General features: G+C 44.6%; 1 protein-coding gene across 1 annotated transcript in view; it reads right to left on the minus strand.

Moving 5' to 3' along the window:
* Window positions 1-22,197, minus strand: part of TNXB (tenascin XB) — a 109,396-nt gene that overhangs the window by 71,240 nt on the left and 15,959 nt on the right. The window contains exons 2-8 of the mRNA XM_088129759.1: window positions 14,222-14,675; window positions 12,522-13,196; window positions 11,038-11,150; window positions 7,494-7,647; window positions 6,136-6,417; window positions 3,122-3,832; window positions 884-1,213 (exon numbers count right to left, since the gene is read on the minus strand). Of these exons, the coding sequence (XP_087985885.1) occupies window positions 884-1,213; window positions 3,122-3,832; window positions 6,136-6,417; window positions 7,494-7,647; window positions 11,038-11,150; window positions 12,522-13,196; window positions 14,222-14,666 (2,710 nt within the window). The 5' untranslated portion in view covers window positions 14,667-14,675. The remainder of the gene's footprint in view (window positions 1-883; window positions 1,214-3,121; window positions 3,833-6,135; window positions 6,418-7,493; window positions 7,648-11,037; window positions 11,151-12,521; window positions 13,197-14,221; window positions 14,676-22,197) is intronic.

Raw genomic sequence — 22,197 nt, forward strand, 5'->3', positions numbered from 1 at the left:
CAACTGCCTCATTTAGTGACTTTTCGAAGTTATGACAGTATTAAAAAAATATATTTGTGACCAGTCCTCGTATTTACAACCATCGCAGCATCCCATAGTCACATGATCACCATTCAGGTGCTTCGCCACTGGTTTGTGACAACAGAGTTAATAGAGAAGGCAGGAGTAAAATCATAAGTTGCGGTCACATGATGTCTCACTTAGTGACTGTGCTGCTTTGCTTAATGACCAAAGCTGAAGTGAGGTTGTAATCCTATCACAGTCATGTGATTTTCAGCTTAGCAACCATGCGCTTAGTGATGGACTTGCAGGTCCCAATTATGGTCACTAAGCGAGGACTACCTGTAACAGCATGGCATTACCAAACTTTCAGCTCCTATTGGAGCAGGATTGAAGGTTCAGAAGGCATACCTTAAATTTTGCAGAATCTAATAATACTTGTTTTATAGCTGCCCATCTCACATACGTGACTCTAGGCGGCCTTTGCCCTTTAAAAGCCATCCAATCTAGGAAAAGATCATGTTGGTTTTGCAGTTGTTTTTTTTTAAGTGCTGCAAAATTTAACTCTCTGCCCCTTAAAAAAAAAGGCGATTTAGCCCCACTGCTCTTTGGGTGCTTCTAGGCCACAAAAAGGGTACTTGGAGGCTGAATCAAAGCAGACTTAGCCCTGTCCGCCCAGCAACGGGCATCAGAATCCTGAGCCATGACACAGATTGCATGAGGACACAGATGAAACACAATGGTCAGTGAGTCAGAAAATGTCCTTCATCACGTCAGAAATATATATTCTACTATCTTCTTTGCTAGAAAAAGGAAATCTGAAACAGAAAAAAACCAAGATCCCAGTTGGAACTTGATGAATTCAGGGAATATAGTGAGGTACCTGTAATTATCTTTGTCAAGAGGGGAGCACTGTAGGTTCCATCAGGTATCTCTCCATGTAACTCTATTTCATACTCAGTACCAGGGTGTAAACCCATTATGTTGACACTTCTCTCTGTTCCTGGAATGCTGATTTTTTCTGGGGGTGCATCATATTTGGGGTCCCTATAGTACAGGGAAAAGTTGTGGAAGGAATTGGGCGGGGCTGACCAAGTCACACGGAGCCGGTTTGGAGAGACGTCGGTCACCTGTAGGTTCCTCAATGGAGCTTCAGGAGTTAAGGTGGGCACGGCGATGGTTTGGATCTTGTCAGTTGTTGGTGAACTTGGAGCTGAAGGAAAGGAGATGTGAGGTGAGGGAACCAGAAACTCTTTTTTTTTTTTTAAGCTTCAGCAACCTCCTCCCTTAGTTCAGTCTGGCCAGCATATTTCTCTACTTCCTGGATTTTACAGAAGACACCTTAGCCATTGACTGTGTGTGTGTGTGTGTGAGGGTGTGTGTGCGTGTCTTTTGATTGCAGTTTGAATCCCTGAGCCTTTGAAATGTGACAGATTATTACATGGGAATCAATAACAGCAAATCTGTATAATGTTCCAAATCAGTGTTTCTCAACCTTGGTAACTTTAAGAAGTGTGGACATCTTAAAGTTGCTGAGGTTGAGAAACACTGATCTAGACAATGCAGGTTGGATACGGACAATATGCTTATCTTGGCTTTAAAAACCATAATTGCTGCATTCCCATAACCTGCTATGCCCAAGCAAATAACCCATTTTATGGCTCAGTGTGATGGTTCACTCAACCAGCTAAGGTTGAGGCCAGCTTTCACACAGTGGGATGTACAAACTACCTGGCAATATTTGTGGGAACCCAGCCCTATGGTTCAATTCAGCTGAGAAGTATGCTAGCCAGATATATATCAGAGCTGAACTTCCTGCTACTGGAAGGAGGAGGAGAGGGAGAAGGAGAAGGAGGAGAGTTTTTAGAATAGATTCTCTTCATTTCAGAAAACAAAACCTAGATATCCCAGTTAACTGCCAGACAGACACTTTGAGGCTGAGGTTTGGATATGTGATGGGGCAGCCACGGCAGCAGCAGGAGGAGAGGCAGAGCAGCAGCACGGGCTGGCTTGACAATGACAGCCAACATTGCTGGAACGGAAACTGAAAATAAAGTTTTCAGCCACATAAAAGCAACATGAAGGCAAGAGCTGGAAGCCTGGAAGAAGAAAGTGATTAAACACAAAAGACTTCAGATTCACTTGAACAACATCGGCAGCTGGCTGTGGCTAAAAAATAAAGTGAGTGGTGTGTTACAATAAGACGCGGGACAGGAAAACAGTAACACCAGAACAACGTTTCATACAGAGTCAACATTCAGCCTGATTTCAACATCCACATGTGAATGTTTGGACGTTCTGATTTTGATTTCTTCAGTTTTGACAAAACCTTGGCTTTCACTGGTACACTTTTGAGCCAGCATACTGAGAAATGTTTTACTAAATTGTGTTAAATCTTTCAGTAAATATTGGACGTGATACTCTTATGTATATACGTTCATATGTAGACTATTTTTATAGGGAAATAGGGGGCTGTTGTGGGGTGATTTGGGGTGAATTATTGTTTCTCAGGACTGCTGTAAGGATAAAAATGGGAACTCCTTCAGGGGAAAGTCAGGTTTAAAATTATTAAGAAATAATTCAGTATTTTTCCAGCCACTTCTCTGTGTTCCCTAAGAACTTTGCATGTAATATCCACAACCATAATAAAATTCTTCCTCCTGTGATTCAATTTAATGGGAAAATATCCCATATTTTAACTCTTTGCAAGTAGACGTCAAATAAACTCAGGACAACATAGAAAAGACAGACGGGAAACACTCTGTCTATAAGAAGAGACGTGTAGCAAAAACAGAACAGACCGAACAAACTTTGGAGGAGCAGGTAAGGGCACATTTTGGCTTGAAGAAGACAATTAGCTGGTGGATGCTGTGACATCTGCGTGAAAAACAATATGGCTCAGAAGAACTTTCGTCCAAGAGAGGAAGCTACATAGCAATCTACAGTCCAAGCCACTTTGGGGAGAACGTGAAAGCAACGTGTAATTAAATATTTGGCGATGTGTGGGTGCCGCAGAAGCTCTGCTTTGCAAGAATATAAATAAGGCATGTGATGGTTCTACTGCAGGTGAAGGAAGAGAGCAAACTGCCTTGGTGGATGACGGCCCTACCAACCCTGGTACCTGTGGCAGTTATAAAGGAGTAAGATTTAGAGGAATGTCCTTTCATGACGCCGTGAATTTCCATCAAGTAGGTTGTTCCAGGAGACAATCCGGTGATGATTGCTGTAGAAGCATCTCCGGGGACCACTAACTCCCTTCTTTCTCCATTTGCCATGTTTTGGTAGCGGATGACCACATTGTCAGAGACCCCTCTCACACTGTCCAAAGACACCTCAATATGGTCTGAGGAGGTGGTCACCACCGCTGGCTTGGCATGGTCTGGACGGAGATATCCATCTGAGTAGGCGCTATCTGCTTCTGCTATTGGGAATTCCCTTTGCCGAGGCAAATTGCTAGTTTCTTTGACAAGACGTTCTTCAACCCTCTCTTGAAATTCAATTGGCTTTGCACGTTTGAGATAGAGGTATATGTCCCTGGCCACGCTCTGGATTGTCTGATTGCCCCGGAGAGGGAAATTGATGGCACGGAGGTAGCTCTCTAACCGTTGAAGGAGAGTCCCATTGTATGGGGAAAGTTTGGATGAGATATTCTGCGTCATTCTCTTCAGGAAATACTCCTTAGTCAGTAAGGTGGTGTTGGATGGGCTGCGACCTGGATGTGGCTTAGTGCCTGGTTTCTTCACTTCAGGCTCAGAAGAGGAAGTATCTGGCTTTTTATGGGAAGAAGGGGGTGGTGTCAAGTAGTGGCGGCTTGGTTGGATTGGAGCTGGTGCTGGTAGGATCAAAAAGGGAGGAGGTTATGGCAAAGTACTCAGTGGGAATAAGTCATGGAGGTGAGATGTATGGCTATCAACCAGAACAGTGTTTCTCAACCTTGGCAACTCTAAGTTGTGTGGACTTCAACTCCCAGAATGCTGGCTGGGGAGTTTTGGGAGTTGATGTCCACACATCTTAGAGTTGCCAAGGTTGAGAAACACCGAACTAGAAATATGGAGCCCTGCTTATCTAGCTTTCCAATTTCCCCACCGCTCTAAACTAGCCTGGATTGGAGTTGGCACACCCCACTAAAAAGTTATGCTTGCTGACTCATCCGTGGTGCTGATCTTGAATTTCCCATAAGCTGCAATAAAACAAATGGAGTTAGTTTCAGCCTTTTTATACATCACTTCCAGGAACCTCCTATGGTCTGATTTTCAGAGATCTGCGGGTGATATAGAGGAGGTTCAAATAAAAAAAGGAAATTACAATCATGACTGCTGTAGGAAAGAAGGAAGAAAGGGAAAAATGAAGAAAGAAGCAAGATATCCTTGGTAGGAAAAAAGAGAATGTAATTGTGGGAAAAGGAATGCTGGGAAGGTTGCAAATGGTGACCACATGACCACAGGGAAGCTGGGATGATTGTAAGCACGAGGGCAGGTCATAAGTCACTTTTTTCAGTACCATTGTAACTTCGAATGGTCGTTAAACAAATGGCCGAGAACTACCTGTATTGTTTAAAGTTTGCGGTAACTTATGCTTTATAGTTCTTGGTATTGGCAATCAAATAAAAAATGTATTAACTCTCCTATAAGGTTCTAGAGTGACAGGTGGTATTTAAATATGTGATTTAAACAATCCAAAGCTGGCATCATTGCTCTGCCTATTAAAATACTTCTTTTAATTTTTTTTCCTTAATTTAGTAGCCTCCAGGTGCGTTGAGGAAACAAATCCCTGAAATCTCAGCTTAGGACAAAGCTCATTGAATATATATTGATCAGAATGGTAAAAACAGTCCACCTTCCCTGAAGCTCTCTGTAACATTTCTATCTCTGTGCTCCATACAGGTAGTCCTCGGTTACTGACTGCCTCATTTAGCGACCATTGGAAGTTACAATGGTGTAAAAAAACCAGCTTTGTGACCAGTCCTCACATTTACGATCGTCAAAGCATCCTGTGATCACATGATCACCATTTGCATGCTTCCCAACCAGCTTGCAACAAGCAGAGTTAATGGAGAAGGCAGAAGTAAAATCGCAAGTTGCAGTCAGGTGATGTCTCGCTTAACAGCTGACTGGAAAATGACACCATAAGTCCGTCGCAGTCACGTGATTTTCTGCTTAGTGATTGTGTCACTTAGCAACAGAATTGCTAGTCCCAATTGTGGTCGCTAAGTGAGGACTACCTGTATACTGTTCTGGTAGATTCTATTTATCTCTTCCTGCAATTGCTGAGTGCCTGGATAGCTCCTAATGCACTGTATATAGTCATTTCCAGTGCAAGGTTCTGTGAGTTCAACTGGTAGAGAGTGTGAGCTCCATAAAATAACATTTGGTTACCCATGTCCGATGGCTAGCCAAATGAAACTGGATGAATTAGGATGAAACTGGTCACATGATGCCTCCTGGTGGTCAATATATCTGTATCTATATCTTTCTACATGTATCGCTATACAGTATGTATCTCTCTCTATATGTCTGTCTGTATATAGTGACATTTTGGGTTCCTGAGAATTTTATGACTCTCCACATGCTGGAAGGATTTGAAACATAACCTCCTATCCCATCCTTTTGATTTCTTGGACCACACAAACAATACCACTTCCTTGCTTCATCCTCTTATCCCGTATCTTATCATACTTTGATCATTTCTATTGGCTGGAGCTAATGGAAAAATGGGGCCCTGTAACTTCTGGCAGTATAAAATCCCCTCTTCCCTTTGGCCTGTCTGCAAACAGCAATCCTGTGTTGATGCTCCCTCCTCGGTACTGTAGCAGGCAATCATGGATATCCATGATATTATGCAATCTTGTGCCTTCCCCTGCCTTTTTAGCCACATCACTGGTCATTTGTCATTCCATGACAAATGGGGAGTACAGATGGGGAGAATTCAACATATGGCTACCATTTAGGGCAGCATCTCTGAGGTGCTGGTCACTTCACACAAAGATCCAGCAAGCCCAACATGCCGCATTCAATATTCTGTGCCCGGTGGCCTCTAGGAAAATACAGCCAAGCTCCTGTTTCTTTTTCTGATCCTTTCCAGACAAAAGCAAGTTCTAGACCAAAGCAAGTATCAGCCAACCCTCTAGTGATCTACCTGTGGTGCTGACAACAACGCTGGTGGCCCGGCTGCTCTCACCACTCTGACGGGCAACCAAGGTGATGCGGTAGCGCATCCTGGGCTCCAGGTCTTCCAAGGTAACTCGCTCAGGGGCTGCTGGCAGCTCTACACGTTTCATGGCTTGGATGGGCCGAGTGGAAACCAGAGGGACGTAGCTGAGGATGTAGCCATCGGGGCGAGAAGCAGGTGGATCCCATTGCAAGGTCAGGGAGTCTTCTGTCACTTGGGATGATTGCAGGCCACTGGGGGGAGCCACTCCTGGAAGAAAGGAAGAGACCTGTGAAACACAAAACATTGTGATGGGGGTGGGGGTGGAGGGGGGAAACAATTGGAGCTGGCAAGAGACAGCCTTGAGCCTAATGAAAGGAGTAAGCAGTAGGACTCCCAGATCTGGCCCGTAATATCCGAGTGACTTCTAGATGGCAGTGAGGAGCCAGAGGAAAAAAAAGGGACATCTCTTTGCTGCCACCTAGTGGTCACTGAGATCCTTGCGGCCCAGACCACTTAGCCCTAAACAAGAAAAACGACCAGAAATAACAGGAAGTGTAGCTATTTAATGTAACTAAGGATCAAATGCCGGAGAAGCTGGGAAATATAAACCATTATTTCAATAATGGACTGATTTATCTCCCAGCAAAGTAGGATAATTAAAGCCATTTTTAAGGGTTTCCCCCCCCTCCCTCTTACTAATTTCCTAGATTATTAGAGCAGGTCCATGCAGGATCTGAATGAGGATGTTCACTATTTGTTTTTATTTATTTGTAATGACACCTGAAGTGTAAAAACGGGGGGGAAAAAGTAATAGAAGGAAGGGGGGGGAGAGCACATTAAAGTTTGACAAAATATAAAAATTACATAAAGAATTTACCAAGACATGAGAGAGGAAAAAAGCATTCTAGTATTATTGTTATGAGTCACATTAAACTGGATTTGATGCTAATTATTTGATTGGTATGATCGGCTTGAATGTATGCAAACATCAGACGATGAGGTCAGGTTTGAAACACTGTTAGCAAAAAAAAAAAAATGCAAACCTATTCATTTACTTTTGCCATTTAATAATAATTTCAAATTGCCTTCAGGCAGGGCTCTTGATCCTCTTCTTCATCTGCCATGATGACACTATAAGCACCAGTAAGTTAGCAATCAATAAATCAATTTCTGCTTATGCCTAAAGAGGCTGTATTGTGAGCTCCAACCATTCCACAAGGTAAGGAAGTGTGGGGGGAAAAAGTGAGAAGGGCGGTTGCACACACATCGAACAGGTCAGTGAGAGAAAAAATGGGGAACGCAGAAGGCAGACAGAAATGGAGACGTGGCTCCAGACTACATACGCGTACGCACGGTCTGGGTGACGGGGGGTCCGTGGTGCGGCCCTTTTTCTGCCCGAATGGTGACCGTGTATTCCTCCCCCGGTTTTAATCCGTTGTATTCAAAGACTGTTTTGGTGCCAGGCAAGTGTATGGATTCGCCCGCCTGAGGATCCCGCTGTACGTTGGGAAGGAAAAGAGGCAGAATGAAGCCACATACCTCTGCTTATGAATGTCTAGTGCAATCATTTTGTTTGGAATGAGATTGGGGGGGCGGTGGGGGAGATCAGTCTGAAAAATCTTGCAAGAAACCCAGCCTCCTGTAATTCTAAATAACATGGTCTCTGTGAGACCATTTTCCATGCGTGTTGGAAAAAACACTGCTATTCTCATTCCTTTCCGGGAGTGAGTCTTTTTACAAAAAAGTTTACAAAGTTCAAGTTTGCAAAGTTAAAGTGATTAAAAAAAAAAGTTTACAAAGCTAAAGTGACTTAAAAAAAAAAGTTTACAGAGTGAAAGTGATTTTAAAAAAAAGTTTACAAAGTTAAAGCATCAACATGTACACATCCACAGGCCCAGCAACTAGCTTTAAAATAAAAGTTCCTTTTTTGCATGTTCTCAAGAACATGCTTCCCTAATCTCTGCCCCAGGAGCTGTTACAGGAGGGTTTCAATCATATAATGGCTATAATGTTTGCCTGACGTGCAGAGTTGCTGATTGAAAACCTGGCAGCAATGTTTGGTTTTGTTTTAATCACTGTTTTTCTTTCCTGGAGCTACCCACTTACTGCTTTTCTTTTAATCAGTTCACTGATGCACTGTTCCATTGTTTGGAGAGAGGATTTCACCCCAGTTGTCAAAGAGCCCAAATAAATAAGGTGTTTCAACGTGGTTCTTTCAATTGATTTTTGTGCTATTTCCTTGTTCACGGCCCAAAGTTTCACTGGAAGATGAGCAACCATATAAATTGGTTGAATAAATAAAAAAATAAATTGACCTGGGACTGAGCTAAATCAATCTCTCTCTCTTCTGTGTTTCAATGGTGCATTGATGAACTAATTAAAAAAAAAAACTTCACTGGAAAAGTATGTAGCTATTTTTTAATGTACATTGCTCGTGTGATGCACATAGAAAACAGCACAGTATTCATGGCTGCCATTTTGACTCTTTTGACAGACACACACACACACATACACCATGGTTGGTCCTGCCTAGAAGGAAGTTAAATGCAACAAGGAAATTGGACAGCACAGTTTGAGCTGACACAAGCTGGAAAATACTATTCTCCATGTGGAGCAGAAAAACACAGACAGAAAATGTGTTTGAGATGGGCTGGGGCCACACACAGGACAATATTGCCCACTTGTGCCTTCCAGAAAAGGAAAACCAGGGCCGGTGGATCGGCCTTCAGTGACAAAAAGACAAAAATTCTAGTAATTTCTTTACAGTAGGAGCTAAGATGGACAGAAATGAGTGGGCTTTACTTTTACTTATCCATTTCTTCCTGAATCAAGAGGAGGAGACAAAGGGGGGTTATACAAAGGCAGGAAGTCAGCTGGTGCCAGAAAAAAAATCTTGCCCTCTTTGCAACAATTCTGAGAGTATTGGGGTCCTTCAGATAGTGAAAAGGAATCTACTGGTACAGTATGTTAATGATGTCTCATATTCAGCCTGAATATTTATCAATAAGCCTTTTATCCCAGAATGGAATTCCTTCGAAGCTGTTGGTCACCCCGAAACCTCTCATTACTCCAAAGCAGCATGAGCACCCATAACTATATATTTTGTTTGATTACATCAGGAAATTCCAAACCCAAATTGTGGGGAGACTGATTCAGAAAATGAGAAAATTGCTAGAAGACCCATGCCTAAACGTTAGATGATAGAACCTGTATGCACAAAGATCTGCTCAGAGATGGTCATTGCATCTGTGCCTGACATTTTTCCAAGGAGACTTCACTGAAGCAGTAACATTGACACCTCTCTAGACTGAGTGGCTGGAACGATCTCTTAACTGTGAGAGCAAAATTATTCATATGCAGAGGAAGCGGCTCATTTTGTTTCCTCATGTGTCACTACTCAGGGGAACAAAGCAGACAGATAGAGACTTGGCCAAAGCTCCATAGTGGTCGTAATCCAATACTCAAGTTGCTAGACCACAACGCTTTCAGGAGGTTCAGTGCCAGATGACTTTGAGTGAGTCAATCTTCTATTTTGGCAACATACCTCAATGGCGCTTCATGAAGAAGTTGGCGTGATGGGGAGGGGAGAAGCTTCCTAAGCAAGGAAGAAAATGCTTGGTGTTGGAGGACACCAAATCGTATTTGATCTATTTACTAAACACATTGATATACCTGCATTTAAAGGACATTATTCAAAGGCACTGGTGTGTAACCGGTTCGAAGGAAGCCAAAGAGCATTCTCCTTTTGACACCAAGCAAATAGAATTCACAAAATTTGCCATCACAAATTGATGGCTGCTGTCTCTGATGGCTTTAAAGGAAGGATTAGACATGAAAAAGGAGACTGAGGTCCATCACTGAGACTATAGGTGACTTGCAAACATAGAGGCAGTGTAATGGTCTGTGGGAATGACCTTGGGAGACAGGAGGAAGAGCTGCAGACTAGGCAACAGTCAGATAAGAGGCAGCTGAGCCTGCAGAAGGAATGGGGGCATGGTAAACATCTCAGAAGGGACCCTCCCTAGTTTCTTGGACCATAAAGGGTGAGGGGGGAAAGATTGCTAGCTCTAACTTCATTGTAAGGTTACATTAACAGAATCTTGCAAGTACATTTCTCCACCCTCGCCTTTACAACCCAAGAAACTAGGGAGGGTCCCTTCTGAGAGGTTTGCCACACCCCCATTCCTTCTGAGGTCTCAGCTGCCTCTTATTGGACCATTGCCTGATTTCTTCCTCCTGTCTCCCAAGGTCATTCCCACAGACCATTACAGGAAGCATCTTCACCCTGAGGCAATTTCATACCATCTGCTGGGTCTCCAGATGGACTTTGGATTTGCATTCACACCACACGTTCCACTTAGATACCGCATTAACCCGTTTTCTGAGTTTGCATAATGCACTGAAATCAGCTATTCAAATGGGTTGGCCTTGAGACCCAGCTAGAAACCTAAACAAGGTTAATACTAACCAAGTGTAGCATGTTATATCAATGCATCTGCCAGATCTTTGTAAAGCGTGTTGAGTGAATTCACCCTTGGCTTGATCTAGTGTGAAACACCCAAGTGTTTGCTTGTTTAATGTAAGATACAAGGATCCAACCTTTACTTCTCAAGCAGACTTGGCCTGCAACCAAATGAAGTAGCTAGGATCTCTCTCCCACTCTTCTTCGGGTCCATCGTATCTACAGTATCTTTCCCCACTTCTGTAGGACAGGAGAAGCAACCTGTGACATGGCAGGTAGTGAAGAACTACAGCTACCAGCATCCTCCCTGGTCACATTGCCTGGGGCTGCTGGGAATTGTAGTTCAGTAACACTTGGAAGGCAGCAGAAGTTGGATTCTCCGCTTCCACCACACAAGCCTATTGGCCCAAGGCATGTCCTGTTACCATGGGTGCCACATGGATCTCATATCCGTCCACGGCAATTTCAGGGTGGCTCCACTCCAGGCGGAAAGACGTTTCATCTCGATTTGAGACACGGACACCAACGGATGGAATCTCTGTTTAGGCCAAGAAAAAAGATGGGGGGCGTGTAGATAAGAGCAGAAACCAATATTGCTTTTTTTCTTTTTTATAGCCAACCTCCCCAGAGCTTCGCCAAGATAAGGCTCCCTTGAAGAGACAGTTTGCCGCCTGAGGGGAGATAGTCAATCAGCCCCACCTCCAATCAAGGTACACACCTCTGTAGTCCATGCTAGTTAAAATATTTGTGCAAGAAAATCCATGACCCCTTTTTCCTTTCTCTGGTAGTAAAAAAATACCTTGTCGTTTATTCATGTGGGAGACCAGGGTTTCTTGGCCTCGGCAACTTTGAAGATGTGTGGACTTCAACTCCCAGAATTCCCCAGCCAGCATGCGTGGGCCAATTAGAAACACACATTAAGGGGATTTAACGGCTGAAGCAAGCTGGCATAAATAGCTGTTTTCAAAGATGCTTAAAACCCAAGGCCTGGAGAAAGAGTGATTTTTTTAATGCTCTTTTAAAGGCTGGGAAAGTAAGGTTTGGCCCAGGACACTTGGCTGCAAATGTGCTTTTCTGTGTCAGACAAGTTGGGCTAGAAAGCACCTACACATTGTTTTGGCACAATAGCTATTCAGAGTGTCCTCATAGCCATCAAACTATATTCATAATGCACTAAATCATGAATGCTGGGCCAGAAATGGTCGACGCTTCAGCAGTTCGAGTCCAGCCTTCGCGTTAACAGGGTGAGCTCCTGTTTCCTCCCCAGTTCCTGTCAACCCAACAGTTCGAAAACTCACGTGAGTAGATAAATGGGTACTCTCACTCCGGTGGGAGGAAAAATGCTGGCAGCGCCTTGCAAAAAAGGAGTCGGGAGCAGTTGCCGGTAAGCGCGAAAAACCGTGTGCGCCCGAAAAGGGTGCGAAGCAATGGAAACCCCGCCTCCTGCGCTCGCCAGCTGGGCTCTGCTCTAAGAAGGAGGCTCTGGTAAACCACTTCCGAAACAATTGCCTTGAAAACTGCAAAAGGACTCGTCCAAGCAGTCACTGCAGAGTTGGGAACGACTGAGCGCAGATTAAAAAAAAAAAAAAAATGCCCTAAGAGATGTGTGCAAACTGTAGATCACCACATCTTGCCACTCAAAGAGTTTTGGAGAATCTGAAGGCTCACACCGACCCTTGGGGGCACTTTAGTGGTCCAGCCGTGAATATTTTTTTCCCCTTGGCCTGCGATTGCAATTTTTGCTTCTAAAAGTCCCTAGCCACTTGCTGTCCTTTTCACGAGGCTTAACATCGGCTGCCTAAGGCAGCTGTTTTACTCTGCTGAAAAGAGAAGTGGACGCAGACAAAGCACGCAAGAGGCTAGACCACAGTGATTTCAGGAAATGTCCCCTCCCGACCGTTGTGCCTACCTATGGAACAGTCATCCCCGGAATAGCCATTGTGGCACAAGCACGCTCCATCCTGACATTCTCCGTGGCCACTGCAGTCCTCTGGGCACGCCAGCTGACTGCAGTCAGGTCCGGTGTAGTCTGGGTGGCAGGTACACACACCTCCCGGCAGACAGTGGCCTCTCTGGTTACAATCGTTGGGGCAAGTCTTGCTGCCACAGGCCGGTCCTGTGAAGCCCGGCTCGCACACGCAGCGTCCGTTACGGCATTCTCCACGCCTGTTGCAGTTGCTAGGGCAAGCCCGGGTCGCACAATCAGCGCCACTGTAACCAGGGTTGCACACACACCGTCCCGAGATGCATTGGCCGTGTCCGTGGCAGTTCTGGGGACAAACTGGGTCAGAGCAGGACGGACCCACATATCCGGGGAAGCAAGTGCAGCGCCCATCCACACAGCGCCCTTGGTCATTGCAATCTTCGGGGCAAGAGGGGGGCTCTTCGCAGCTGGCCCCCGAGTAGCCGGGTTGGCACTGGCAGTGCCCGTTGACGCATCGGCCACGCTCTGGGCCACTGCAGCCTCCGGGGCAGACCGGTTCGGCACAGGTGGGGCCGCCCCAACCCGACTCGCATTCGCACAGGCAGCGAGAGAGGTCGAAGGAGCCATGGTGCGAACATAACGTGCGAATGTCTGTTTGGCCTAGGGGGAAGAGAGAGACATAGGAAGGTAGAGAAAGGGGTGTGTGTTTAGAAATGCACCTGTAAATCGCTTTATTACTGCGTTTATAGCCCAAGGAAGGAAGTGCGTGAGAATCAGCTGCTTGTTTTATCCTCACAAGAATGACTGAATGGGAATGGAACTTGCTGCTGGGTGTGTTTCTTGTCAGGACTACCTCGCAAGGCTGACAACCCCAGACGGAGAAAGAGAAACCCAAGCTTGGAGTTTCATGTCTGAATTGAACAGAACAGCAACTGAAGCCAGTCTAAGCATATATATACTCTAAGTCTCCAAAACAAAGTTTTCCCCTTCACAATGAGAGCTACTTCCATTTAAATTATAATCATTATTGTTAGACATCTATCTATCTATCTATCTATCTATCTATCTATCTATCTATCTATCTATCTATCTATCTATCTATCTATCTATATCAGTTTTTCAACCTAGGCAACTTTAAGACCTGTGGACTTCAACTCCCAGAATTCCCCAGCCAGGAAGGCTAGTTGGGGAATTCTGGGAGTTGAAGTCCACAGGTCTTAAAGTTGCCAAGGTTGAGAAACCCTGATCTATATTAACACATACGATTTTATTTATTTTATATATTTATTCAATTTATATGCTGCCCATCTCCCCCAGAAGGTGACTCTGGGCGGCTCACAATTAATTTTTTATGGAAATCTATGTGCTTTACTGTCATCCTGTTTGCGACTGTATTTCCTCTTTTTGAGTGATGCATAAAAGACTGGCTTCTTTGTCACCTATGGGGAAACAGATGGCAGGAGGGGGTTGATTTTTTTTTTTTTTTTAAGAAATGGACGATGGGATAACAACATAATTTGCCTGGTCCCACATCCGCCTTCTCCAGGGACAGCTCCAATCCAATTAAAGGGAAATCACAGGACATGTTTCCAAAGGCTCCAGCATCACATGCAGTGTGGCTTTGGGATTGTAAGGCATGGCACAGTGTGGTAGAATTCATCCTTGCCCCCTTCCTCTTCCCTTACCTTCGCTGGCTTGGGTTCTGGCAGGGGCAGCAGGGCAACAGCCTCCCCCAGCATGGCAAGTTTCCTGTAGGACCCGCACTTCATTCTCAAGGGCCTGCAGCCTTCTCCAGAGCTCCTGGGTATCTTCAGTGCCAGGTGGACACCCACAGGACTGTGGTGGGAGGTTGATGCGATGGGTGAAAACCATGTGCTCTTGATCGGATCCTTCCAGGGTGTGCTCGTACAGGCCCCCTCCCTGAGAAGATCCAGGAGGGCCTAAGGCCTCTTGGGGAGGTGGGGAGGCACCCTTGTTTTCTGGATCTTCTCCTGCCACCTTAATGGTGTAGACATGGGAGAAGATGGTTGCGTTGGACGGGATGAGAGGATGGGGAAGACGTGCCTCCCATGAAGCCCCCAGCCAGCAGAGGAGCAGAAGGAAAGACACTGCCTTTGAGGGCCTCCCCATGATCCAGATCTGTAAGGAAGGGGACAAAAAGGAAGAGAATCAGTGCTGAACAAGGCAATAAAAGAGGACAGAACTGAAGTTGCTGAAGAGAATAATCAGCATGGTCAAGGAGCCAAGAACTGTTCTTAGCAGGGAAGCCAAATTGGTTCAGTGTTTTTCAAACTTGGCAACCTTAAGATGCTGGCTGGGGAGTTCTGGGAGTTGAACTCCACACAAATTAAAGTTGCCAAATTTGAAAAACACTAGTTTAGATGGATGGTTGATGGAAGCAACTCAGGTGATGGGGCCTGATTTCAAGTTTAGAAGAATGGATGAATTGGAGGTAGAAGGAACCCAAAGTGCCAGTTATTATTCTTCAGGAGATCCATACAGTTGACCAACAGAGGCATTTATTTTATGCACAATTAGCCCAGTTTGGAAATATGAAGGAACAGGCAGAACTTCTGTCTCTACCTTTGTGAGCTCTCCAATAAGAAGAAAAGTAAGCTAATTTTTTTTTAAAAGTCTGAAGTTAGAAGTACATTAGTTCACATAGCTTCAATGCTGGAGGTTCAAGAGAAAACAAAACCCAAAGTAGTAGTAGTAGTAGTAGTAGCAGCAGCAGCAGCAGCAGTAGCAGCAGCAGCGGTAATAATAGTAACAACAGTTACAGGCGCCTTAGGTGCAATCCCAAAACATCTGGAGCACCATTTGAAGACCATCGGCACTGACAAAATCACCCTCAGTCAATTGCAAAAGGCAGCTTTACTTGGGACAGCTTCCATCCTGCGACGATACCTTTTTAACAACCTCAGACAACCACATCTGCCTATCCCAGGGCCTTGGGAAGGACTGGATAGATGGACAAAAATGCCAAATCCAGTCCAAACATCTGGCTGACTGGACCAACCATAATAGGCAAATCAATTTACTGGGGACAAATACCAGAAGAGACCGTCCCTGTTAAATAAAGATAATTGGGATGCCTATAGTTTAGGCACAAATTCATGTCTGGTACTAGATGTAAAAATGTGTCTTGTCCATAAACCCTTACCCTTACCCTTTCACACATTCATAGATGCTGAAGAAACCCAACAAAAGAGCTTGGTGGCTTAGTTTTCAAGCCTGCTTTTGCAGTGCCTCACCACCAGCTACCAAGGGAATTAGGAAGAACGATGTGGATATCACCCGTAGCATTGATGTGGAGAGCAGGAATGCAAACAGATGCCTGACGCACATCCCACAGCCCTTTGCCAAAGCTGGAAGGTCAGGAAATAGTAAGAGCAGTGAAAATACACCCTGCAGGATGTTCTGAAATGCGGCTGGAGACCTGCCCTGAAAGAATCAGATCGGAAGTAGGAAGCTGGCAACAGAGAAGAAGAAACGGGATTAGAGTAGACAGAGTAGGAAGAAAGAGTGCAAACATATCTTTTGATGACAGGGGCTATAAGCGATGGATTGAATTGCCTCCTGAAGTTGTAGGACCTCATTCCTTACAGCCACCTTTTCCAGGAGTAAAATCCTCCATAACAGTAATTTATAAACCTGAGTTGGCACGAATCTCATTGTAGGACCAAGCCAAACCCAGCGAATCAGCTGAGCTAACTCCAAGTTTGAGGAGATCCTTAGAGTCACAGGGTTGGGAAGGGACTTCTAGCTTCTAATTCCACCTGTTCTGTGAGGCAGGAAATCCAGCCTTCCTGGGCAGCCCATCTAACTCTCAAATTGTTCTCGCAGTTAAGAAGCTCCTTTAGGGGTTTACCTGCTGTCCTGTGATTGACCTGCACTTTTCAGTTAACACCCAGAAGAGAGGCTGCATGTAATGGGCTGTGAGAAGAACCTTGAGGAACAAGAGGAAGAGCCACGGCCAAGGCAACGGTCAGATAAGAAGAATCTGAGTCCAAAGGAGGAATGGAATTTGAGAAAGCTAAGAAAACATCAGACTTGCCCTTCCTTAGTTCTCTTTAGGATAAAGGCAGGGATGGGTGAGGCGCATTTAGTATTCATGACTTTGGTGTTCAAGCCCGGTCTATCTCGAAGGGCTGATGCAAGCCAGCTCTTTCTATTTAACTCCTGCAAATGGTGAGATAACAAACTTTCTGCCCTATCCCCAATTAGATAATTATTTCCTTCTTTTGTCCTAGCCAGCGCCCAGTGCCTGCTAGACCCTTAACCTTCATTAATATGGAGCCTCCCCTTGCTGATGCCTAAACTGAGCAACTCCAAGGGTGGAGGGGGACAGAGAGATTTCAGGGCTATCAAAGCCATCCCGAATTCTGGAAACTGTAATAATTTAATGGGGACAATTTTAATAAACATGATTCAGTTTATGGCTGTCCCAGCACCTCCTTTAGTGTCCTCCTGCTTCGGTATCCGTCCTGCAAATGCTAAATTAGCCGGCAACTCAAGAATTTGAGAAAACACCTGCATTCTCCTAAACCTCTCAGATCTAATTTTGCTTTCTGGGGGAGCAAAGAACCAAGCTTTGGAACTGCACTGGCAACTAACTGCTAATGTTTAAGGCAGTGGTTCTTAAACTCTTTGACCCACTTATGTCTTTTCCCGGTCTTGAATAATGTCGTTGCCCCCACAAAAAATCCAGACTCTTGTTGTTTTATACAAGTGTCTCAGCAGCGGCAGTCCCAAACTGGATCCTCAACTCCCAAACCATCAGTTATAAATTGCTCCATCACCCCCAGGAATATGCCCAAATTACCCTCTTGGGAGTAATTACCTCCAGTTTAAAAGTCACTGGTTTAAGGAAATACAATTTGTTGAAGTTTGTAATTATTCTGAATTCTCCCCTGTGTGAATGAGCCTATGCAGTTTTTATTCAGAGGTGCGTTTTCCCTTGCCGGGGGAAGCCTCAGCTGGGAGGCTAACTCCAAAACCATACCCTCATTTCAAAGACTGCTTTGAAGACTCAGAGTAGAGAAGAATGAGATAGAATGAGATGTGTGGACCTCAACTCCTAGAATTCCCCAGCCAGCCATGCTGGCTGGGGAATTCTGGGAGTTGAAGTCCACACATCTTGAAGTTGCCAAGGTTGAGAAACACCAGCCTAACTTCAGCATCTCACTGGTGCTTAAAAACAAGCAGAAAAACAAGGAAAGGCTGTTTCTTAGAATTAAAGAGCTATAGAGTTGGAAAGGCTGTTGAGTCTGACTCCCTGATCCATGCGGGACTCCAGGTTAAAGCAACCCTGAAAGATGGCAGTCCAGCCTTTGCCAAAACACATCCTGCTGGTTGTGTTGGATAGGCAAACCAAGGATCCTCAGGTCATCAGTTCCCCCCTCAAACTGTTCTTATAGTTTAGAAGTTTTTCCTAACGCCCCACCGGAATCTGTCTTCCTGTAACTTAAATCCATTATTCTGTGTGTCCTACATTCTGGCCTGATAGGAAACAGGACTTAGCTTTCAACGGCGTGACACCTTTCAAAGTATTTGAATAGTACTCTGTGCCTTTTTTTTTTCGGATAGAGGTCTTTTTCCTTCAGCAATGATAGAACTGTAAGACCTTAAGTGGCTGAAGCTACTGGTTAGAAGAGGAGTGTAATGGTATGTGGGAAAGACCTTGGGAGATGGGGCAAAGAGGTGCTGCCAAAGAAACAGTCAGATAAGAGACGGCATAACCTGCAACTGGATAGTGGGTGGGCCACGAGGCTCAGAAGAGACCCTCCCTAGTTTCTCGGGCTGTAAAGGAGACAGGGGGAGAATTGTACTTTCAGCTGTTAATGTAGCTTTACAATAAAGTAGAATTAGCTTATCTGGTTGTGTTTCCTGTCTGGTCTACCTGATAAGGCTGACGTCAATCTTGCAAGTCTGAAAGTACAATTCTCCTGCCATCTCCTTTAGAGCCTGAGCAACTAGGGAGGATCCTTCTGAGCCTCTTGCCCCACCCACTACCCACCTACGGGCTATGCCGTCTCTTATCTGGCCATTCCCTAGGCAGCACCTCTTGGCCCCGTCTCCCAAGGTCTTTCCCACATACCATTACAGGGAGGATCTTAATTAGTAGCATTGCTGCTTGTTGTCCAGTGATTCAAAGAACCAGAGCCTTGCAAAACGTATGTCAGTGGCAGCTGTATCTCAGATTAACCTTGCCATATAGATGGAGAACTGACATTACCGTCCCCTCCACTACACACACACAATTCAGATCACTGGACTGCTGGAGCTCTGGAGCGAAGCCTGTATTACTGTATCTTTATTACAGCTGTTGGCTGGAAGCCCTGCAATTTTCTAATCCACTTTTCTGGCCTTCTCTTCATTCCTTTCAGGGGTTGCTCCATTATTTATTGGGAGTAATAAAATGCCTATTATCCTTATGTTATCCTTAAGTTATGAGAATCGTTTCTCGCAGAAGGACCGATCAAGGCATCGGGCCTTTCAAATTCTCCCGGGCCCGGGTTCCTTAGCCCTGAGTTTGGGGTCCAGTTCTTTTCAAGATGATTCAAGAGCTCAGGCAGCCCTTCCTTGCCGCTTGAAATGGACAGGCATCTTTTTTAACAGGGGAGACTGTTAAAATCAATCCATGCTGCTGGTAAACCAAATACATTCTTTTCCACCCCATGTGCTGGATCTAGGCAGGAGTGGCTCTTCTGATTCATCAGCCCACTATTCCTGCCCTGAGCTAATTCTCTCACCACACTATACACCCAGCCTAAAGGAGGTTAAACAGATCTCCGAATTGGAGTGGAATAGTCCACAAAGCCTGGGGCCCCAGGTCTTTGATGGGGATGTGCAAGAAGAAAAGCCCACCTTCTGCTTAAATTTGCCTCTTATTTTTCTTGTAGGAAAAAATGCCGTTTACTTTTATAACTGCAGGTTGCCGGGGAATTGCCCGCTTTAAATCTATTTTCATTGGTCTTGTTCTTGTGGCTTTCTCAGCCATCTCTCATGCAGATATTTAGGTGGTGAAGCTTTGCAGGGCAGTGGGACAAATATGTATGGTTAACCGCACAGCTGTGACTCCTTTGTTAAACATCCGTGTTGCTTCCAGATAAATGATGTGGTGACGATTAACTTATCAGCAGGGAAGACATATGTAACACTTGAAGAGCTGGGAAAGCGATTGGGTGTCCCCCAAGGCTTTGCAATGGTGTGAATCTACATTTTTAACCCACACTGACCTCACTTAAACTTACTGTGTATGTCTTTACCCTCAGGAATAGAAGATAAGATTAAAACCAGAGGCTTACAATGTACACTTTGTAAGCCTCTGGTTTTAATCTTATATTGTATATGGATGCACTGCCCGGTGGTAAGAACAGCAGAACTTTGTCGTTTAGTTTTTTGAAGAAAGTGCTCTAAAATCGTGCTGCCTTTCCTCCACGTGGGATGCGTTCCAGCTCTTTGATCCATGAATTGCTGCTCTGTTGCACTCACAGGTCTCAGACTGCACCAAGGGTGGGGGAACAATTCCCAATCTGCTTGTAGAACTCCCAGGTGTTGACAAAATACTGGCAGTTGGGTTGCGATGGGAGGCACATCTGGCGTCCATGTGGTATGGAATTAAAAGTGCTCTGGCAAAGACAGTTGTGGCTGCCCTGAGTTGGTTTATGCCTGTGGTACTTTTCTTCCTCTTAAAAATAAACAGAACAAGCCAACTGATACGGAAAGGATTTTAAGGTTCTGCATCAATGCATACATTGCTGTTGGGGCTCCAATGTGCCTTCCAGATCCATTGGCGCCAACGTCTGCCTTGGCCCTCTGGGTCTAATGGTTAAGCTTCCCATTCACATCTTCCCTTGACCTCCAGCTTACCTGACACAGCTTGGTATATGCCGTTTTAAATTTCCCAGAATGCATCCGAGAGGCTTACAGAGTGATACGCAAAGCATTGTGGGAAAACTCAAGGGCTAAGCTGTTTCAAGAACCTTAAACTCTGGGAATGTGCCCTAATATGGCCTGCGTGCCTACTGTAAAAATCAGAATTAAGAAAGATTTTGTTCTTCGTCTGCATGGGAAGTTTTCTATCTTCTCTCACTCCCAAATCCATAGCAAAATTCCCTTCTAATGCTATCTAACCCTACTTGCCAATCAACCTAATTGAATATTAGGAAAAATAGAATTCTTCCACCATTCCTCCTTTGCCTGCATGTCACCCTAATCTTTTAATTTCTCTGGCCTAGCGTAGATTTCTCCATGTTTAGGAATGGCTGGGATCACTCCTCTCCTACCCACTAAGACCCTAAATCTTCTGGAAATCAGCCAAGTTTAGAAGCAACTTAAGAGATCCCCAAGTGCTTTTCTCGCTGAGATCCTCCATTACTGAAATGCTGGGCAGCAATTTTAACCGAATCCTTCTATTCATTGCTTTGCAATCATCACGTGATCATCTCATTTCATCTTGGCTGATGCAGATCGTCAGCATTGATCCTGTCAGTTGAATGCCTTCAGAGTGGACTAGCCATGAACAATAAAGATATTTCCGGTTTTAAGAAAACCATGATTAATGGTATGGATTAATGCTGTCTCGATATGAGATTTCAGAGTTATTTTCTCATGAGCTCAGAATAGATACAGGTATTTCGAGATGCACCAAAGGTTGGCAAACTCTTTTTCTGTGCAGAGAAGTTCCTTCCGGGAGAATTTGTTCGGGTCACACGAGAAGGGAAACAAGCATGAATTGGGGCCAGAGCCAAAAGGGAGTCATTCCCCAAAAGGGAATGAGTCAAACCATGTTCTTTCTCTGACATCTCATTTTCTCTCATTCTGTATCATTTTCCTCTCGCGCAATTCACAGATATAGTTCTGAATGGATCTTCCGTGTGAAGTTGGGGCAAAAGCTGTATTCCCCCGTCCACTTTTATGAAGTTGGATACATCCCACCATTTTTCACCAGGTTGGTCTCATATTGGCTTCAATATCCAACAGTAGAGAAGTCCACACCAAATCACTTTTACAACTTCATTTATTCCTCACAGTTCGGCGATGGGCAGTTTATTGTTTGAAATGGTTGCTTTTAACGCACTCTGTTTTTATTTTGTCTGCCACCCAGAGTTCCTCTGGATAGATGGGCAGCTATATAAATTTGATCAATCAATCAATCAATCAATCAATCAATCAATCAATCAACCATCGCATTAGAGTTCAGACACTCTTGTATGAACAAACCATTTTATTACAGTCCAAGACAGGAATGCACCAAGCCCCTTCTGGGTAACTAGCAAGATATGGGTGTTTGTCGCAGAGAGTAAATGCCCCCTCATTTCATTTCTTCCCCTCATAAAAGATTAATAGGAACTTCAAGGGGACAATTGGCTAATGATTCCCAGCACTGAATTCATTTTGTTATAGACACAGTTCAGGATGTCATTTTCATTAGTTTAGCCACTGAGACCCCCAGGGACCCTTTTCCAATCAGTCATGGTTGGCTCGGACGCCCATGAATACAGGTAGATGTGAAGTATGGGGGTTTTGCGAGAAGGCGCATCACATTTCACTTGTTTGCCCTGAATTCTTCTTGCCCTTTTAATTTCATCCAGTTTGGAGAAATTATCTTGCAGCTGTTTGCAATTTGTTTTTGATTCTACCACTAAAAAATTTA

Source organism: Python bivittatus, unplaced genomic scaffold (assembly GCF_059951505.1).
Source record: "Python bivittatus isolate LINGU-HERP-01145 unplaced genomic scaffold, Pbiv_v1 ctg000810_np1212, whole genome shotgun sequence".
Lineage (NCBI taxonomy): Eukaryota > Metazoa > Chordata > Lepidosauria > Squamata > Pythonidae > Python > Python bivittatus.